We start from the raw sequence: 22,271 nt of genomic DNA, 5'->3' as shown, positions 1-22,271 counted from the left end.
AGTTTTCTCATCCTGTAGTATCACCCTTCAGTATCATTGTTGTAATCTTATGAAAGGTTTGGTTTCCTTATTTCTGTACTATTAACTAAGTCGTTTAAAGATAAAAAGTGTTCTAGGCTGAACAATCCCTGAATATTTGAAATTCCCACAGTAAATGCAGGTTTTGCACTTGTCAACTGAGAAAGATTATGGAAAAAGCCCATCTAGAGTCTTTCCTGTTCACTGATTACAGGATTTTGAGGTACACAAGTGCTAAAAAGGGTTTTGAAAGACTCGGGGAATCTTCAGGTGAATTTGTGTTGGAGTTCCTGCAGAACACACTCAACAAGCATCTCACTGCATATGTGGTTCAGACTGCCTGCACCTAAAGAAAAACAATATATGCAAGCAGAAAGTGTTATCTTCATTTTGCTAATCGGTCATAAGTACCTATACATGCCTTTCATGAACTGGTAGAAAATAACTGGTATTTGCTGGCTGAAGCTCTTTTAACTAATTCCTATTTTAACAAGATGCTGACTGAATTTAAAGCATCCATTATGCAGACAGAGCATTTGTAATGAGAACGAGGTAGCTCCTGAATAGGATAAGTAGCAGACTTTTTATCTGGGCTTTCTTAGAAAATAAATAAAAGATTAACTTACTGTCTTTTACTAAGCTTGTTACTTGTCAGTTTTCAGGATTATAATTTAAAATGTGCTGGGCCTTCAGGGCTTGCATTTGAGTAGTCATTTAATGGCTTGCTAAGTGACAGATATACTGATGAGTTTGAGGGTGGAAAGCATTGCTTATAAATGGCAAGCAGGAAAGAGGGCAAAATTTGTGGCAAACACTGCCTAGTCATTCAAGAACAAAATAGACTAAGCTCATTTCAGCCCAATCTAAGTTCACAGGACTAGCATAAATTCAGTCAGGGTACTTCTCTTTTTCGGACCTGAAAAATGCAGCATGTTTTGAATAGCCAAAAAGAGGCAGGATTAGTGCCTTATCTGTTCAAATTTAAACTGACTAAGTTTTGAATTAACAAACAATATGAACCAATATAAACAATATGAACCCATTCAGACCTGCTCATTCCTGTTATTTTCGTTTCTCAGATTGCTGTTGTTGTCACTTCTGAATTCCCCGGAGGAAGGGAAGAAATGTGTCTGTTTAACCCTAGCAACCTCATTTATTAGGCACTGACTTATTTTTTTGTAAATTACTTGTCATTATGATTCTTCAGCAATAAAACTCAAGAAGTCTGTGTAGGGCTACAATCAAACTGAGAGAAAAAAAGAAATAAAGAAAAAAGCTGAAATATCTACTCACTACCCATACTAATTAGCTTAGCTCCTTCATTACAGTATTATGTGAAAGTATTTGTTGATCATCCAAAGACAGGAAAATAAACTTAGATTTGTGATCAACATGGTTGGCGGTCCAGGTTGGATAGGGACACACAAGCAGATTATGTCATACATAGAATGAATATGGTTCTTTTATCCTTTAGGAGGAGCTTGCAAGAGCTCTCTAACATAAACTACTTGACTGTACAGCAAGATTGACTATAAGAGAATTAAGGAAATGTTCCTTTCTAAATCATCAGTTCGTAACTGTTTCTGTTGAGGAATTATGGTTAATAAAGTTTTGCCAGTTCAGTTTCCTGTAGACAGGCTCACACATATTGTAACCTGACCAGCATATAAATGGCAATATTGATTAATTTAAACCAGCTGATGATTTCTCAGGATCCAGTTTAATGCTATGCAAGTGAAGTTACTGTGGGTAATAATTTTAAAAGGTAACTCATTCTAGTAAATTAATACCTGTATATGGCACAGAACAGATGCCGGGGTGAGATACAAAGATAACTGAGTTGGTTCTCTGTAAAATTATCTGCAGGCCACCTTCAATTATGCAGGCTTCCAGCTACTTTAAAGGAATGCTGTGAAGCCTAGCAATTACTGTGACAGAAAGATGGACCAGCCTTTCCTCCTTTCCCCTGTGGACCCTTATACAATGACTGTAGGAGAGAATATGGAACATTTTTTGGCAAAAAACTGATTCAAAGGTAAATCACTAGTATATGTCTAAAGGAAATACTATTTTTCTGAACTATATTATGGTCTACCAAGAGACAATAAAAATACTAAAGGTTTTTTTTTCTTTTTTTTAAGATAACAGTATTTCATTTTAATAGCTGATTTTTTTTATTATTATCTTTATGCACTTTTCATTTTTTTCCAGCAACAGGAGTGCAAATTGTGTTATCTTATAGGTCTATTAATATCATTCTTTGAATATAGTACCTACTGAATTCAAACCTTATATAATCAAACTGTTGTATTATTACTGTAAATTATCAAAATTACTTATGTGTTTCTTATTATTTATCTTTCAATAGAATATGTATAAAATGTGATTAGTTTGAATTAATTGATAATATCATTTGATACGCTGGACTAAAATATGTCCTCTGATGTTCTTTTGATTATGTAAGCTGTTTTGTATATATCTAGTTGAAGTAAAAAACATAATCAGCTTCATCTACGAAATCCTTCATTTTCAGCCCCACAAAATATATAAAATCTTATGGCTTTCATTTGAAACAATGTCATTACATATTTGTAAAAGAAGAGGTTGTCATCTGCGTTGTGAATTATTTGGAACCACTAGCATTAGTTTCCTCAAGGGCTGGTACTTGCTGACACATTTTCTTATTTTCAGTGAAAGTCTGAACCAGAAATACTGAACTGAGTAAATCTGAACTAAGAATTTATGGCTATATATATTGAAAAAATATTTCCATTTTTCTCCTGTTTCTATATTTTTTTCTGATTTTTTGAATTGTAGACATCATTATCTTTGTAGGCTAAATTCACTTTGTATTAATGAGCCTTTTGGTTAAAAAGTAGGTATGCAGTTTATCATTGTGGAAATATTCCCAATTCATTACAAATTAAGTCAATTAGAGTTTTATTTTTCTTTCCCAGGTGGTGTAAAATGAATGTGAATTTGAAGAAGTGAACTAGAGTAGGCACTCTTAGAATCAGTGGAAAGATAGGATTGCTTTTTCCATTATTTCTTTATTTTGTGTGTTCATATTAATATTTAAGAAAATTAAATTGTTTAATTCTGTAAAATAATTTTGCTCTAAAATGCTAAAAAAATTAAAGACCCCAATCATAGTTTAATAATGAAGACATAGCTATACTATTAACCTTAACATGAATATACTGAATTTCTATTTGTTGTTCATATTTATATTTTTAATAACTGTATCAAAGAAGAAAGAAATGGATTACTTCCGTGTCTGTGCCAAAAAAAATCATTTCTATATTTTTAATAACTGTATCAAAGAAGAAAGAAATGGATTACTTCCGTGTCTGTGAAAAAAAAAAATCATTTCAGTGTTAAAAGACAACTTTAGTTGTCCGTCCCAGTGCTGTAAGATTTTTCCATCTTGTACTTCTAGTGATGGGAAGGGTGCACTGATTACTTATATCAGATTCTAGAAGCCTGTGATGAAGTCTAGACAACTGGTCACATCTTATCAATGCGGAGTTTCTGTTGTGGTTTACAGACTGTCAGCAGCCAGCCACCCCTTGCCACCTCACTGCGACATGGATTCATGTAGCTCCGAGGAATTCTATCAGGCTGTTCACCACGCGGAGCAAACCTTCAGAAAGATGGAGAGCTACTTGAAGCAACAGCAGCTCTGTGACGTTATCCTGATTGCTGGGAATCGCAAGATACCTGCACATAGGTAGGACGTAAGCGTATGATATTGAAAGTACAACAGTAAACGTTTTGGATATGCTTATTTCTTAGAACGGTGTTTTCTGCGGCACCTTATGCCTGCTTCCCTCTTGCTTTAAACACCACAAATGTAAATAGCTGCAGAATGTGATATTTGAAGGTTGGGCCTTTGAACGTGGGGGTTTTTTTGTACAGATTTCAAATTTTCAAGTAGCACTCAGCTAGAAAACTTTTTATCATGAGTGTGCCAAACATTTCTCCCTGCTGTGATGCTGTTCATACGTGAGGAGAATGGAAATTTCTGAAATGAGATGCTGTACAGCTACACTGAACACAGCGTCATTTTTAGCTTAAGATCATGATACTCTGATAAGCCTGGCATACAGAGTCTCTCAGACACCTGTAGTAGAATAATACTGAACACTGACTTCTCATTAACAGTTATGGGAAGAACTTTTTATGAACTGAAAAATATCTTAATTACTTTTAATGATAATTACTAGTATAAAAATTATAATGACGTAATTTCTAAAATTCTGTAAGATTATCTGGTATTAAAGCAGCCAGTATATAGGAAACTATGCTTGGTTTTGGACTGTAATTAGAGCTTAAAATAGTTATTCTGCATTGAGATTTTGGTTTTGGCTATAGCCTTTGATTTAGTGCATGCAAATAAAAATCCAATCCTAGAGTTTAGATTAAAATACAGAGAATACTTCTGAGTTTCCAGGTTAGCAAGTCTTTTTGCATTTGAACTCTACATAAGGCTGCAAACTAAGGGTGCCCTATTTTCTGCTTGTGCCCTGGTTTCTCTGCTGAGGTACTAAATTCAGAGCAGGACTATGGTTCCCCAGCAGAAAAACAAAAAACCTGCCAATGTATTTCTGAACTCATAAATTAACTTTCTGGTGTGGAGGAATACCATAAGGTCATCTTGGCAACTTGGACCTTACAAAGTTCCTTCTGCCCTAAGTGAAGATGGGCACAGAGACTATTCTTTTTCTGTTTTACAGAAAAGTTGGATATTCTATATTCCAACTCCCATAATAATAATTAAAAAAGGTGCAATATGCAAGACTGCAAAGCCAAAGCTATTGTTCAAATACTAAAAAGCAAAACCAGACAGAAACCTTCATTAAAATATTTAAATTGCCCCAATAATTGTAATAAATGAGAAAATAACTCCAGTTAACAAGCAGTAACAGTTAGATTGATTTAGGCAGTTTGCAGCACACATCTGCTTGGTTTCAGATTAGTAGCTGTAATAAACGCAGAAATCTTCCTCCTCTTCTTTCAGCATTTTTTGTTCTTAAGACTGTTTCTACTCTCCTAGCTTCTAAGAGTCTGCCATTTTTACTGTTCCTCCCTTGCCTTCATATACTCAGGTTCCCAGATGCCAGCTAAGTCCTCAGTAATTTCTACCCACTGACTTGGCAACTGACACAACTCCTGTGTTCCAGGCTTTTTGCCACTGTTAAATGTATTATGTATCTGGCACTTTATGCACCCCTGGTAGTTGTGGTCTGATGCCATTTTTATCTAAATCGCCAAGATCTTTCCTTTATAGGTATATCAAGTACAGAGGGAATAATATTAAACTTCAGTCCTTCTGTCCATCTGCATTTACAGTGTTCCAGAGCTGCAAGATTTGCCTTAAGGTGCCTCCCATCAAAAAAAAAAAAAAACCTGGAGGGATAATAACCTACGGCCTTCTAATTTGTGTCCAATTTTACATCTCTAGACATTACTGAAATCAAATAAAAAGCCTTTTTCAGAAATAATGAGAATTTTGATGTTCCTGCTTGACAGTTACTTGGCCTATTTTTGCTTTTCACATTTTTCAACACAGATGAGGTAAAAAAAAAAATAATTCAATGTCTGAATCTAACATTCTTAAACTGACAGAAAAAATACTTATTAGATACATAGAAATATTCCACAATTGGTATCATTTGCCCTGTTTAATATGGATGATATAAAATACACATTTTTAACCAGTGTATTTTTTGCCTATTTTGAATATTTTGGTAAACTGCATAGTTTGTAAAGAAGGAGACAGAGGAAACTGTAAGGTTTTTTTAATTAGTTTTGTTCATTTTCCCCACTATTTTTAAGACAGCTGTTCATATTTGTATGCCCACTTTTCAGTAGTAAATTTAATTTCACATTTGTCATTTCAATTCTACAGTATATCTAAATCCTTCTGGAGCTGGAAAAATACCTTAGTAAGAAGATTAACCATGAAATAATAGCCAAAATCTTATTTAGATTTTCTAATAAACCTTCAGACAACTTTACATTTGATTTTCTGCTTCTCTGTGGTCTGCAGTCAAAGACCAAAATTCAAAGAATGGGCAAAAACAACTGTTGAATTATGTAGAATTTTAAAATTTATGTTCTGAATAAACTAGAATTTTGTCCAACAAGATAAAAATGAAGTGAAGGGTGTTCTGAATTTTCTGTTTGTTTTTTTTTAGTAGTGTTTGTTCTATGTTATTTTAGACAGATGTGGCTGGACAAGCACAGACAAAGCTGTTTATTTTTACTGTGGCCGTTACAATCCTAATTTAATTTGGAAGAGACCTTCTAGAGTCTGATTCAACTCCCCCTGCTCAAAGCAGGGCCAAGTCCAAGGTTAGATTAGGCCGTTGAGGGTCATACCCAGTTAGTTTTTAAATATCATCACTTGTGGAAGTTCCTCACTTGGCAGCCTGTTGCAGTTTTTGATTATCCTCACTGTCTCTAGTGATCCAGCATTTGGCTTCTAGGCAAATTTGCTCCATGATCTTCTTGGTGACCTACATCTTCCTTCTTGAGGAGGGACATGGAAATTGACTTTTCCAGTCTTCAGAAACCTCCTGCAATTATCATGATCTGTTAAAGATAGAGTGGCCTTTCAATGACATTGTTGAGCTCCCTCAACCATTGCTCCTTGAACATATCCTTTTTGGTCCCAAGGACTCATGTATGTTTGATTCGCGTAACTGCAGCCTAAGTATGTCTTCCTCTATTGTGAGTGATACCCCACAGATCCTGCCACGAGGCATAGGGACCTGCGAGGCCTGAAAGCAGACCATGCTAAAAAAAAAAAGAAAAAAGACTGAGCCAAAGAAAGCTTTATTGAGCATGGACAAAATTTTTCCATAGTCTTCCTTTTGCTGCCAAGGTAATTACAGAAACCCTTCTCGCCTATCACATCCCTTGCTAACTTCATCTGCACCCGACCTTTGGGCCTCCCTAATTCCATTTTTGCATGTTAGGGCAATGTCTCTGTATTTCTCCCAGGTCATTCATCCCTGCTTTCACTTTCCGTGTACACCCTTTTTGCATTTGACTTCAATCACTTCTGACGTCCAGGGTTGTAATTTGCTATTCATTTTACTAACTTCTCTCAGGATCCGTTGTCTTAAATTCCGTTGTGTCATGGTCGCTGCAGCCAAGTTTGCCATCAGATTTCACAGGTCCTTTTTTTTTTTCCAGATTTGTGAGGAGCAGATCCAGCAAAGTGCCTCCTCTAATTAAAGTTTTTTTATAAAGCAGGCTAGGTAATATTTATTTTGCACAGCCCATCCTAATTTTAAAATATTATGAACATGGAGTTTGTAGCTTCTCCACTCACTCTGGAGATGCATGCTATACATATTTTCTCATTTTCTGTACCTCTCATTTACAATATAACCTCTTTAAGACAAGAAACATACTGTAACTTTACAGTGCCTGCGATAGAAGGAACTCAGGCATTGCTGTTGCAAAACAAACAAATTAATAAAACCAACCCACTGCAACTGACACTTTCTTCTATCCAGGTTACAATCAGCCAAATGCAGTTGTATCTAGAAATCTAGCTAGTCTGCAGCTAGTAAATGTCATCTGAAACACAAAAACATGGAAGTAAATGTTATTTAGAACTATAGTGACATGATCAAAGCACCAATTATTTCCAAGGTAAAAGAAAATTCTCAATCAAGCAATGATCCCATGGGTCAACATGAAACTAAAAATACATATTTGCCACAAATAATTTGGTTGTTTTGAGTGAAAGCAACTCAATTGCACTGTTTTTCAATACAATACTTGAAATACTATATTCTACAGCTGCTGAATAAACATCAAAAATGCTGCAAAGAAAACAGCGAAAGCCAATGCAAATGATAGATAGACCTTTAAGATTTGCACTGGAGAGTTCATTAAAACTTCCAGCCAGGATTGCATAAATGTTATAGGCAGCTCTAAACTCAGACTAAGGTTTAAGCCGTAAATTAGATTTTGACTAGGAATGTGCACAAAGCAGTACAGGAACTCAGTGTTGGAGTAAAAAAAAAAAAACAACAAAGAAAAGTGATATAAGCATAGAATTTACCTATCCCTATTCAATAAATACAAAAAGCTCCAATTTCACAGAGACTGAATCACAATAAACCAGAAAATTCAATACAAACAGAAAATGCAAAAAATACAGGAGAGTTACATCCTCAACTTGCAATTCTGACTTTCATTGCATTTGGTGAGAAACCAAGACTGCGAATGAAACGAAACCAATAAATCTACTTTGGTGTTGTTTTAATATTGTCAAGTATATCTGAGTTTATAATGAGAAATCTGAGTTCTTTCTTTGCTGTTTTCCCTTAATATCAAAGCAACATAGGCATTTGTGTTCTTTACGATACTCAAGATAAGGATCAGGGGGGATTCTTACCATGGTGGAAAAGGTAGCACAGACTGAGTAGAAAATTACCACTTACACATAAAAAAAAGAAATTCTTTAGTATGGCTACTCAAATCTTTCTACAAGTGTTTGGATGAAAAGTTAAAACATTTTTTCAACACAAAATTTAAATTTTTCATCGTAAATACTGGAATAAATTCAACTGAAGCCTTTTTAGGATGCTCAGCTCTAAAGTAGTACAGCTTTTATTTGCTATCATCCTGTATTGGGTTTGTATGGCAGGGTTTTGGTAGCGGGGCAGCTACAGGGGTGGCTTCTGTGAGAAGTTGCTAGAAGCTTTCTCTATGTCCGATAGAACCAATGCCAGCCAGCTCCAAGATGGACCTGCCGCTGGCCAAGGCTGAGCCAATCAGCAATGGTGGTAGCACCTCTGTGATAACATATTTAAGAAGGAGGAAAAAACCAGCTGCACAACAGCAGCCAGAAGAGAGAAGTGAGAATATATGAGAGAATATCAATAAAATTAAAAAAAAAGAATGGAGAAAGTTAAGCTGAAAGGAGAGATGAAAGGATAAAGAACCAGGCAGAGAAGGAAAGAGAGTTTAAAGGCAAGGGGTGAAAGAAGCAGAATGCACAATATACAGTCCTGAGACTCAGCTTGTTTTCTTGCATTAGTCAGTAACAGATGCTCGTGGAAAGCACACAGTCTAAGCAGTACAGCTGCCCTGTGTTCACTCCTGGATATCTGTAATTAGGGTTTGAGGAACTTCCCAAGTCAAACATTGCATCTCAACTGTGGTGTTTAACACAACCTACTGTCCATGAGTTTAAAAACAAATTATTCAAATAATGTGACTGGGACAGAACAACAGCAACAACAAAATCCTGCTATCAGAGGTAAAGCAGGAAGGCGATTTAGGTAAGCTTTTAATATTAACCTTGATTGACAACTCTTTTTTTTTTTTTTTTTTAAGAAGAAGGAGCAGTAGATAAAGAGTATTTCCTGATACTGAGAATGGGATTAATACTTTCAAAGGAATTTCTGTGATCTCTACAAGGAACTCTTCTGGTTTTATTTGTACCTTTTTCAGACATAAAAGATCTTAAGTTCACACAACTGACTATATACCAGTTAAAGATTTTGCACATGCAGAAGTGGGCCTTGAGTTTTGAAGATAATTTCTGAGAATTTGAAGTTGGTTATCCAGTTGAGTTTTGGTTTTGATATGGCCATGTGTCTAATCTCATTATAATCAATGGAGATCTATAGCATAAGTTACCTAAACACCTGTGTCTGATTGTAGTGTGTTGACCTTGGCTGGTCTCCAGGTGCCCACCAAGATGCTCTATCACTCCCCCTACTCAGCAGGACAAGGGGAGAAAATAAGATGGAAAAGTTCATGGGTCAAGATAAGGACAGGGAGATCACTCACCAATTACCATCATGGGCAAAACAGACCTGACTTGGGGAAAATTAATTTAATGTAATGCCAGTTAATAACAGAGTGGGATAGGTAGAAATAAAAACAAAACTAAAAACACCTTCCCCCCCACCCCTCCCTACTCTTCAGGCTCAGCTTCACTCTGGACTCTTCTACATCCTCCCTCCGAGTGGCGCAGGGGGACAGGGAATGGAGGTTGTGGTCAGTTCATCACACGTTGTGTCTGCTGTTCCTTCCTCCTCACACTCTTCCCCTACTCCAGCGCAGGATCTCTTCCACAAGAGACAGTCCTTCACTAACTTCTCCAGTGTGCGTCTTTCCCACGGGCTGTGGTTCTTCATGAACTGCTCCAGCATGGGTCCTTTCCACTGGGTGCAGTCCTTCAGGAACAGACTGCTCCAGCGTGGGTCCCCTGTGGGCCACAGGTCTTGCCAGAAAACCTGCTCCTGCATGGGCTCCTCTCCATGGGCTGCAACTGTTGTCAGGAGCCTGCTCCAGCATTGGCTCTTCATGGGCTGCAGCTTCCTTCAGGGCACAACCACCTGCTGCAGCGTGGGATCCTCCACAGGCTGCAGGGTGGATATCTGCTCCAGCATGGTCTTCCAAGGGCTGCAGGGGGACAACCTGCTTCAGCATGGACTGAATCTCTGCTCCGGTGTGCCTGGAGCACCTCCTCCCCCTCCTTCTCTCACTTTGGTGTCTGCAGGGCTGTTTCTCTCACATTTTCTCATTCCTCTCTCACAGCTGCTGTTGCACAGCATTTCTTACCCTTTCTTAAATAGGCTCAAAGAGTTATAGTAAATGGAGTTACATCAGCCTGGCTGTCAGTCACCAGTGGGGTTCCGCAGGGCTCAATTTTAGGGCCAGTGCTCTTAATGTTTTTATAAATGATCTGGACACAGGAGTCAAATGTATATTAGGTAAGTTTACTGATGATACTAAATTAGGAGGAGCTGTGGACTCCCTCAAGGTAGAGAGGCCTTACAGAGACATCTGGATAAACTAGAGAGCTGGGCAATCACCAACCGTAGGAAATTTAACAAGAGCAAGTGCTGGATCCTGCACCTGGGATGGGATAATCCTAGTTATACATACAAATTGGGGGATGAGAGGCTGGAGACGAGCCCTGCAGAAAGAGATCTGGGGGTGTGGGTTGATGTCAAGTTGAATATGAGCCAACAGTGTGCCCTGGCAGCCAAAAGGGCCAACCGTGTCCTGGGGGGTTCATCAAGCACAGCATAGCTAGCCGGTCGAGGGAGGTGGTTGTCCCACTCTACACTGCGCTGGTGCGGCCCCGCATCGAGTACTGTGTGCAGTTTTGGATGCCTCAATATAAGAAGGACATCAGACTATTAGAGTGTGTCCAGGGGGGCAGCGGAGGAGGAGGTGCTGATCTCTTCTCTCTGGTGACCAGTGATAGGACACGAGGAAATGGAATGAAGCTGTGTCATGGGAAGTTCAGATTGGACATTAGGAAAAGGTTCTTCACCGGGAGGGTGGTCGGTCACTGGAACAGGCTCCCCAGGGAAGTGGTCACGGCACCAAGCCTGTCAGAGTTCAAGGAGTGTCTGAACGATGCTCTTAGTCATATGGTTTAGGTTTGGTTAGTCCTGCAAGGAGCAGGGAGTTGGGCTCCTTATGGATCCTTATGGGTACCTTCCAACTTGAGATATTCTATGATTCTGTTAAACCAGGGTACTAATGCTACTACTTTATGTAGTGGCAGTAGGTGCAGTAACTGAAATGGACTTTGAAGGATGAACGAAACAAGCATGAGATGTGTTAGGAAGAAAATAAAAAGCAATATTCAGCTGCCTAGTCTCTCCTGAGATGCCTTGGAGTACCCTGCCTGGCTTTCATCATGTGATCCAGAAGGGTGCAAGGTTTTCATAGGTCTGCACCAGGCCTATGCTGATGAATCAGATACTCCGAAACTCTGAAACTGGCACTTGACATCTATGTTTAGGGGATTGATTCCCCTTTCAAATTGAACGGTTTAAAAAAAAAGGGAGGGGAGGCTAAATGATATAGAATATAAAAATAAAACAAGCAAACAAACAAAATCAGGTAGATGACAGAATGACAAAGGAGGCCATACATGAATAACTTGGGTCAGCAAGACCTGACAGCCTGCCATCAAAAAAGGGGTTGAAGATCACACACAAGGATGTGAAGATAAATTAATAATGATGCTCTATTGTATCGTTTTGTACAAAGGCGTTCTAGAATAAAAGGATGACAAATAGACCTTAAAAAAATCCAGATACTTAAGCAGTCACTTATTCTAATGACTTCACAGATCTATCTCTGTACTTTCATCAGACCTAATATCTGTGTTTCTGACCTTTCTCCTGATAGTTCAAAGCAGCTAAAATTGAACTTTTCCTTCTGCGAGCTTTTTTCCCCTTTTCCTTGTGGAGTTACAGTCAATAAATAAAATAATTAAGCTCAGAAATAGAGGATCACAGTTGATTGTGTAGTCTTTCTACATTCAAATATATATGCTATGTCTGAATATGTGTTTTTTCTTCTGGAGAAGAATACTGAGCTCTGCTTTGTATTTGCATCATAATGGATCTTCATTAGCTCTTATCTTCATGACTGTGACATTTTACCTCTCCTGCCCATGCCCAAATGTTGAGAAGTTGCTTGGATTCATATTTCTGTCTTCTCTTTTTTTCATCTTTCTACTGGTTCAAAACAGCATAGAGTTCAAAATACTGTCTGCAATAGCAGATACCTTCAAAACTGACACAAGGACACAAACTGACACTGGCAAAGTGTTTTGGACAACGGACTTTGTTATCAAGTCTAGCAGCTGTGATATGTGCATTACTTGTGGTCTCTGGAAAAAACTAAAGCTATAGTAGACATTGTGTGTTTGGTGGAAATGATGATCTCAGATTTGTGTAACATTCCTAAAAACATTGTGGCAACTTAAGAGATGTAATGAGGTGTAAAATTGTGTTTCAGTTTGTACTGTAGAAGAGATAAGGAGCCACTTACTGTATTTACCCTTAAATGTCTAGGAGACAGTGAAAGAATTAAAAGAAGATGAAACAAAGAAAGAAGAGAGTGTAAACTCAAAAGGCATGGTCCTCAGGGCAAAAAGGGAACATCACTTAGTGTAGATTACTGGTATCACTTATGCTTGTAGCTATGTGTTGTATAAGAGATTAAAATGGAAGAAAACTATGTTTGAGTAAAGGCAAAAAGGAAGCTTTCTTGTTTCAGGCTTAATCGATTCACTTCAAAATTCCATCTGCCTGTCTATGGGTTTGGGGAGGTTTTTTTGGTTTCTTGCTTGGGGATTTTTTTATTATTATTATTATTCTGTAGTTGTTCTAGATGAAATTGCCTTTACAAATAGTTTAGTTTATAAATATTACTCAGATGGTCAGGGAAAAAAAAGTTTGTCACATAATTCTGTTCCATTTTTCTCCAAAATAAGATAAGCACACAGGACAGACTGTCAATATTAACAGCTACGATGGGAAGTATGAGACAAGTCTTATTAATTTAACTGTTATGTACTCACTGACGACTTCTTTACCCAATAAATGTGAATTTCTAATATGTTAATGAGCTAATCTGATGCTGCTGAATTATTAGCAAGATGATTGCACTATGATAATGGTTCTGAGTGGATGTTGAATCCCAAATTAAGATTATCTCCTGTTTGTTAACTGCACAGGAACAGATTTCATTTACAAAGACTTGGAAAACAAATATGCAATATTCAGAATTTTTCCACATGACTTTTGGCAGATTTTTTATTTCCTTTTTTCTCTGTAAAATATATATTTTTTCAATTTGACAGATACAAATGTCAAAGTGTACATATATGTATATACACTGATATATATACATTCATAAATTTTTTTTTAAATCTGCAATTTTAAGCTCTGAATTCTGAAAGAAATAAAAATTCATTTTCAATGAACAGTGGAATGATTCACACAAAGCATATTTTTGAGAAGTCAGTTGAATGCATGGTACTATTGAGACTTAGTTGCTTTTGTGTACCATTCAGATGATTGATACTTAATCTGAGCTTTTTGTCACTACTAATTGGGATCTATTATTCACTTAGAGCCTACAGATACATAGTTTCATCAACTAAAGTCATTCTACAAAGTTAGAACTGACAGTTCAGCAGGTTTTTTTTCTAACTGTTGTTCAATCTTCAATACTCTCATGGCTTGCAATGGGATAGCATATATTAGATATAACATGTTTTCTTTCTTGCCCTAATATAGCACATATTTCTTTTGCCTGTTGACTCTGAAAAATAAATGGTATCTGCTTTGAAGGAACAGGTAATGACAATGTAGAAAATCGAAGTAGCTGACAGTTGGCAAGCAAGTCTGAGACTAGAGGAAAACTCAGATTCAAGAAGGAAAGAAGCTGTTCATGAGCAAAGCAGAGACAATGGGCAGAATAGACAATGATTGGCTGTACATACTCTTCGCAGGCAATAGAAAAGAGTAGCAGATGCTTTATTAGTTCCAAATATTCTTTTACCAAAAGTAGTTTTTGAGTTCCACATCTTGAAACATAGCCAGCGTAAACACTTCAACACCCACTGGTGAATTGTGTCTCAAGGTCTTCCAAACCGGAGGTGGCACCTCCCTACTATTGCATATATTGTACCTCCCCTGAATATATTGTTGTTCCGTAGAGATTGAGTACAATTTTGGTTTAGAGGGGAGGATAAACAAAATGTGAACCCCAGAAAGACTGCAAAAAGGAACACAGACACTGTTTTAATGCAATTGTTATTGTGTTGTCACTTTGGAAATTCCTGAAAATGTCTCTGATCCTGAAGTTAGTCAATAGAATGAAAAGTAGCTGCTCTAATCCACAAGAGAAGGAGGGAAAACAGTCTATGAACAATGTCTGTTGGTACAAACTAAAGGAAAAGCTTGCAATATATAGGTGCTCAATGGAATATTTTTGTTCTCTTCCTAGAGACAAGATACACAACGTGATTAGAGAATCTTGTTAGAACTTTATGGACGAGAATAATTTATGATACATCTCATGGCTTTCTTTACATACTTACACATTCAGAAGACGGAGGCAGTTATAGCAGTAACAAGCCCAAATTAACATCTCAGTGTCCTGACTGCAAAGGAAGAAAGGTAGATGGCAAAGAATTCTTGATTTGAAATGCTGACTAGATGACAGGTGGAGGTAGAAGGCACATATAGTGGCAAATTCTTGAAGAGAGAATGAATATTACACATTTAAAGTTATGTAAAGTGAAACAGATTAAGAAAAATAAAATGAAAATATTGCAAAACAAATATATTACCATTGATAAAACATAGAATGGAGGTTTTGACAAGCAAAATTCCTCAAGGTACCAATAGGTTTTACAGCAAACACTCTTTACTTAGTTTTGCACAGACCATTAGGGAGTACAGAGCAAGAAGATTTGGGTTTGTGCTGTATTACTGAAGCTGAGTTGAAAATGACACCGTTTTCTACTTCATGTGTATTAAAGCCAATTCTAATAGTGTGCGTGGGAAAGACTGAGTGAAAAAAAGGGAAAGACATGGCATATCTGATTCCCAATTATGTACAACATGGAAGCGGGTGATTCCTATTAGCTACAGATCAGAATTCTTAGGTAGAGGAGATGCCAATTTAAAGTTCGCGGCAATATTTGGTCTCAAAAAAAATTATTGCGTCTGGACGTAATTTTTTCTAAGGATCTTTGATACTAAGCAGGAAATAGTCTGTGTACTAGATTAAATTTACTGTTAGCTATATTTTTTCCAAGGCTTTTATAGCTTTTTCTGTATTTAGTAAGCTGGTGAGGGAGAGTACCACAGCCATCAGGAAAGGTCATCACTACCTGGTGTAATCCAAAACAGTTCATCTGTTCCACAGCCTTCTCCTTTGTTGTATTTTACTCAGAAAAGATGGCAGTCTTGATGATACTGCCAAAATTGTTCTGGAAGTGACAGCCAGTGTCTGCTTCCTTTTTTCCTGAAATTTTTTGAAATACATGCATGGATATACCTTAGTATATGTTCTGCAAGCCCTAAAATTTAGGAAATCATGAAGCCTTCTCTATATATACAGTAAATGTTTGCCTGCTGTAAGAAGAGCTGTAGAGCACCACTATCAGTAAAGACACCCAGTGTCAGCTGGTGTCCTCTACAGAGCAACAAATCACATTTAAAAGCAATGAATGTTCAGCTCCTGTATGAACTAGCATAATATGTGTGGAAAAAAGTTGTCATGCCTATGAGTTTTCAGTCCAAGTAACATCTGAGATTCTACTCAGTTGGCAGTTAAATATCATTAGAGCTTGCTTAAAGAATATAAGTGATCAAGGTTTGTTTTTTTTGTTTGTTTTCTTCTTTTAATTACTAAATGCACCAACAATGTTAAGGGAATTCTGTATCAAAGGTGTATGTGAAAACAGTTGTGAAACTTGCAAGGAAATATTCTATAATAAAAGAAAATAAAATCTGATATCATAGGATAAAAAAAGTCACAACAGGAATCAGTTATGTTCTATATTATAAAAGAAACCAGAAATATGTCAGGCTGAATTTAGTTGTAGTAAAGGTAGAGAAGTCCCTTAATCTGGAGAAAATCTTTCTGGGTCCAGAAACTAATTTTTAGCCATGAGTTAACTGCTATGATTCTCAAGGATGAAGGGGTTTATTATGTATTCTCACTGCCAGACCAGTATTTGAAAAAAGGTGACATCCTGAGACACCTGACCTTTCTTGATGAATAGGTTAACATGACTTTAAACCAAGATTTAGAGCTGTTTGGAGCCTTCTGAGCTACAAAAAGCAGCAGATCATTACAAATTAATTGATCCCTTTGATTTCTCACTTTTCATTTTCTATCTCAACACTGGAACACAATTAAGATTTACAAAAGATGTCACCTTTCAGAATTAAGTGTAATTAGCAAGTTCCTTTCACTTCAATTCAGCCTGTGAAGCACTTCCCAAGGTAAAAGTTTATGTCTTGAAATCAATTAACTTTTTGGTTATATTCAGTTGATGAAATAGCTGATTCTTTATGTCTGTTAACTATTGATTAACATAAGGGACTTAAAAAAAAAATCCTCTTTCTTTATCACCCTGTTCAAAAACTTGTCTTGCTTGTTTTGGTGAGCTGCTACTTCACAGAACCTTTGTGCTCACTTAAGCCATCTTCTTTAACAGATGGTGCAAACCAGTAGGGATAGACCTTTAAGTAAAATGGGTAGTGCTGAGGACCTGACATCTGTATTATATATTTTCAGGGTTTTTCACTTTGCACTGGATCTTGTCTGGTCCTGTAGACTGAATGCTCATTTGCAGCTGGAATCCATTAGATAACTTCTTTGCATTTCCTCACCCCAGAATAATCCATGAGACAAATTGTGGAAAATCACAGATTTTCATAGAAGTTTGTGAGAGAGATGTAATCCTTCTGTTAGTTATTTCCTGTCCTCCCTCTGTTTTGTTATCATTGAGTTAAGAATACATATACAAGAAGATTATATAATAAATAATGTCTGAACATAAATGATATAAATTACAAATATAAGATACTACTGTTTAAAAATATTTCAACTGATCATTGAATGGTGTATTAAAATTTCTGTTCCTTAATTTGTCCATTGGTTTTGATGCAGCAAAGGGGTTTGGCTTTGCTTTTAGCAAATGGCCAAGTTGAAGACTCATAGTTGAATTTAAACGGTGGTTAATAAATCTGAAGCAACAGCTGATGCGAAATGCTCTCAAATGGAAATCTCAGTCACAGACCTAAATTACATCTCTGCTAGCTGTGAGAGATTGTATCTCATAGAAAATCATCAAATTTTAGTGTTTTTTCCTTTTTCCTGTGATTTTTTTTTTTTTTTAATCAAGTATCTAGTAACAGTGAATCAAGTCACTTACAAATAAGTGGTCAGAAAAAGTATCTGAAGAACGGTTGTAAGATTGTTTTAGTTATCCAGAATTGTATGGTTATCTTGGTTGACTAAATACACACTTGTGATACTCAGCTGAGATAATAAATAAACAAACAAACATAGAAGTAAATGTTCCTCAGTAGTGAATAAATAAATAAATAAATAGTGAATTAGGAGTCTCTGGAGGTAGCAACAAAGTGTATTTCTAAATACATCTTTTTGTAGCCATCTATTGTTTTTATTAATTACATGAATATAACTGTGAACTGTTTATGAATTAGGATCTTTGCTTCTAAAGTTCATGATTGCTAGAGTTGAACACAACATGAGAAGTGATAAAACAACTACACCTAATTAGTCACTGCCTATCATTTGAGCCAGAGTAAAGATCATAGATACGTTCTCAAGCTGCCCTCCTTGCAGGTAAAATATAGTAGCTTAAAGCACTGTAAAATTACGAAGCCAATTCAAACTGTCATATTTTCCTTTCCTATTGGGATGAGCTAGGAGAGCAAAAGCAATCAATTACCACACTGGCTGATAAGCAGTAACTTGTTATTTTTCAGTATCTTCCCCCCCCTCTTGCACAAAGTAGTTAACTATATACAAATGGCTAAATATTTTCTCTTGATTTCCAAGTTCTCCAGTTGTGATTCTTGTGTCTTTTATCAATGTGTTTATATATTATGTTTTCAAATTAAGCCAGAAATGTGACCATCTTTTATGGAAGCATGTGGTACACTATTTATAGCTGTACCACATTTCTAGCTCAAGATCATCTGTGAATATTCACTCCTAACAAAATCATAATATTACTGTAGGTGGTATTTAGAAGAATGCCTTAGCTTAAGGCCCCAGTAATGACAATCATACCTGATACTTGCTGTGATTTTGATTTATCTAAATCAGATCCGCAAATAAGCCATGCACGTTTTGTAAGAATTTTGAAAATTTTTTCCTTTGGAAATGTTTCTTAACATAAACTTTGCATTATACAATGTTGTTTTTTTTTTTTAAATGTGAATACCATGTTAAGCTACTAATGGTTTTACTGAAGGTTGAAGGATTGTGTGAAGTTACATGCTGTTAGTAAAGTTTATAAAAAATAGGCCTTTAAGAACAATGAAGAGTACCTCTGGAGTATGAAATGTGTTTCACTAATAAGTTGTCTTCAATACTGAGAGGTTTTCTTGTTAACAATTGTGACATCTGCATGACTGAAAAATTATCAGAAAAACTGAGTGCTAATTTCTATGTCTGTTTTATAGTCATATGTGCCACTTGGTTCGTATCACAGGAAGCAAAACCAAATTAGAATTAAACGTCATGCTGTATTTTGCTGCCTACATGCATTAAGAATATATTGTTCCTGGTAATTTATAATTACTATGAAAATATGTTTTTTAAAAGTTTGTTTGTTTTTTTTTTTAATGTATGAAATTTCTAATACATATATCATTGTAAACGACACCAGTTTCTAACTTTTTTGCAGACTTGTCCTCAGTTCTGTCTCTGACTACTTTGCTGCCATGTTTACAAGTGATGTTTGTGAAGCCAAGCAAGAAGAGATCAAAATGGAGGGCATAGACCCCAATGCACTGTGGGATCTTGTTCAGTTTGCATATACAGGTATAGTACTGCATACATTACACTTCCTATAGAGAAAGATGTTGATAGTTTTGTTTGCTACATGCCAATGAATTATATATATTTTCTAAATATTTTTTTTTCTTTTTAATCTCAATCAGTCAAAATACTTATTTACCATTTCTAGGGCTGAATTCAGATTGTTATCTCTTATCTCCAAACTGTTAAATATTTCAGGCCTGGTAAGTATAAGAGGACAGTCTAGAAAATTAATGTTTTTCTTGGTTTTCCAATACTTAAAAAGAGTGCCTCATATGCACATGATTCAGATAACATGAGATCACTGAAGGAACAGCTGTATTTTTTGAAGAATAGCCCTATATTACTGTCTTAGTCAAATTTCAGTTTAAATAATCACATAAATCTTTTAAAATTTTAAATAATAAAACTTTTGAGCTGGACGTTGTCACTTTCATTTCCTGTTATAGGCTGCTACTCTGTTGTGTAATGTAAATTTATGAATGACTCGCAACTCAGAGTTAATAACTCAGAACTTCCTTCTGAATAGTTATTACATTTTAATGCATAATAGATTTGGGTTTTATCCTTAAACGAGCTGTTATGCACAATGTATCTGAAGAGCATTAATATGAAAGAATGCTAAAGTTACAAAATAAAGTAATCAAAAGAGAGGAAATGCCAATAATAAGATTTGTAGTCTGGATTTGTCTCCCCTTGCCTATGAATCATGTAAGTATAAAATATATACTGTTTACTATTTCTGTTTCCTAAATGACATCCTCATATTGTTTAAATTAACAGTATTTTATCATGATGTTTCTATTGAATATTTGATTTTAGCTTCAATTTTAAATGAATAACCCATACCTTGCAGTTTTAATCCTCTCTAAATACACATATATTAATTTAATCATAAGTTGCTGTTTGCTTTGATATATTTAATCAGGATATGTGCTGTTTATTTTATGACATAATAACTTTACCATCTTAATAGAAAACAGAAACTGCAAATAAACATAATTTAAGTTAAAAATACTCTTTTTGAGAATCATGTTTGAGAAACTTCAGGTTCTAGGAATGTCAGACCATCTTCACTTACATAGTACTCTACATGTTCAAAGGGTAGTGCCTGCTCCCTTCAGTTGTGGTTTTGCTATTCAGGAATGTGCATCATCCAGAGGGTTTCAAACTAGGGATCCATGAAATGAAAAACATGTAAGTAATTCTCATCAAGCATGTGAAGGATTCAATCTGATTACTAGGTATGAGTGTAAAATGAATGGCACAGGAATACCAGGGCAAAATCAAGAATACCTTGGCACAGGATAGCAAAAGACCTTACTGGTAACATTAAATCGTTCTGTAAGAAGGTGGTAAGAGGAAGAGGAGGTAGGAGGAAGATGAGGGACAGTGTTGTTCCCCTGGGAACGAAACTGTGGAAATACTGAAGTACTACATGGTTCTTTTGCCTCAGTTTTCACTAAAAGATCATGTGAAAACATACAGCACAGTTAATATTGACAACAAAAGACAGTATGTAAGTGTAGATTAAGATACATTACAGATACAGAATGAAGGAAAAAAATACTTAACCATTTTCAATATGAATGACGCTATCTCAGAACTGTATTGGTTATCTCTGAGAATTTTGGAGACTGCATGAGGTAATGAAAAACAAGAAAAAGCAAACTCCTTCCACTTTCTGCAAAAGATTAAGATTTTCAGCTGCTTTACTCTCCTTGATTTGTCTATGTCATGTGATGTACTCTATTTACTATAAGAGGTGGAAAACTTGGAGGTCTCTTCTTGTGGTTAGGTAATTAAGGACCACAAATGGATGAAAAGAGAACTCCACAGGTAGCGTAATTCCAGTGTTTTCTAATTTGCCTCATATGAATTTGCATCTGTAATGTTCTTTCATTTAAACTGTCACATAAAGCCCAAACTACCTTAAAAATGGCAACATTATGTGCCATTGTAATGTCACCTTGAAGAATTAGAAACTTAAGGTGGTAATAAAACTCTCTAATTTCTGTCACTTGCAGTGGTAATCCACCATTATCCTTTTAGTTCTAACCCATTTTGGAGACCAAATAAGACTTAAAAAATGTCTACTTAAGTCTACACTTTAAAAGGAAATTTCCAAATACTTGCTGACAAGAGAAGAGTGATGAGTGATGAGATTCAGGAAACATGAGTCCATTTTGCATGCTAAAAGAGAATACATATCGGACGCCATGGACCATTCTGGTTTTGATTACTGTCTTGCATTTCTCTTCCATCAGGTTCTTTGTCCTGACTTACTCTGATTTATCTTGATTTATTCTCAGCTTGTGTCCTTATCTCTTGAAATTCATGTTAGATTATTTCTTTCTCTATTCCTTTTCTCTGCATCAGATGTCTTATCAAACTCCTAAATTTCTTAGCTGCAGTTATGATAGTAAGTTAAACAGTGCTAGGGAACATTTGCAGGCATTGGAATTATATATATTGATCCTGGCAGTTTTAGCCAAATCCAACTAGCAATCTCTCTAACAAACCTTGGGTATAGCGTGGATACGCAGGCTTGTCATGAATGTGGCCATCCTTGTGCAGAGGGCAAGAGCATTCAACAGCGCTATGGACAATTCAGTGATAACTCACAGGTGATCAGGGAATACTTAGAACATGGTCCCAAGCTTGTTCAGTTTACTGAAATTAAACACAGTGTTTGCTCCTTGGTTAATGATTCTGTTTTCCCATGTTCTTTGCTAGATCAAAACCTGTCCCCTTAAACATTATTCTTTTCCCTTCCCTTTCCTTTCCACCATCTCTCATCATTTATCTAGTGTCGTGGTTTAACCCCAGCCGGCAACTAAGCCCCACACAGCCGCTCGCTCGCT

The 22,271-nt window shown here is 36.2% G+C and overlaps 1 protein-coding gene across 1 annotated transcript in view; it reads left to right on the top strand.

Annotated features, from left to right (window-relative positions):
• The first annotated feature begins 3,506 nt into the window (after positions 1–3,506).
• The window catches only part of KLHL1 (kelch like family member 1), a 194,315-nt gene continuing 175,550 nt past the window's right edge, over positions 3,507–22,271 (top strand). The window contains exons 1-2 of the mRNA XM_009281714.2: positions 3,507–3,748; positions 19,274–19,410. Coding sequence (XP_009279989.2) covers positions 3,507–3,748; positions 19,274–19,410 — 379 coding nt within the window. The remainder of the gene's footprint in view (positions 3,749–19,273; positions 19,411–22,271) is intronic.

Source organism: Aptenodytes forsteri, unplaced genomic scaffold (genome assembly GCF_000699145.1).
Source record: "Aptenodytes forsteri isolate BGI_AS27 unplaced genomic scaffold, ASM69914v1 Scaffold51, whole genome shotgun sequence".
Lineage (NCBI taxonomy): Eukaryota > Metazoa > Chordata > Aves > Sphenisciformes > Spheniscidae > Aptenodytes > Aptenodytes forsteri.
Note: the sequence above shows the minus strand (reverse complement) of the source record. Positions and strands in the feature narration are given on the sequence as shown.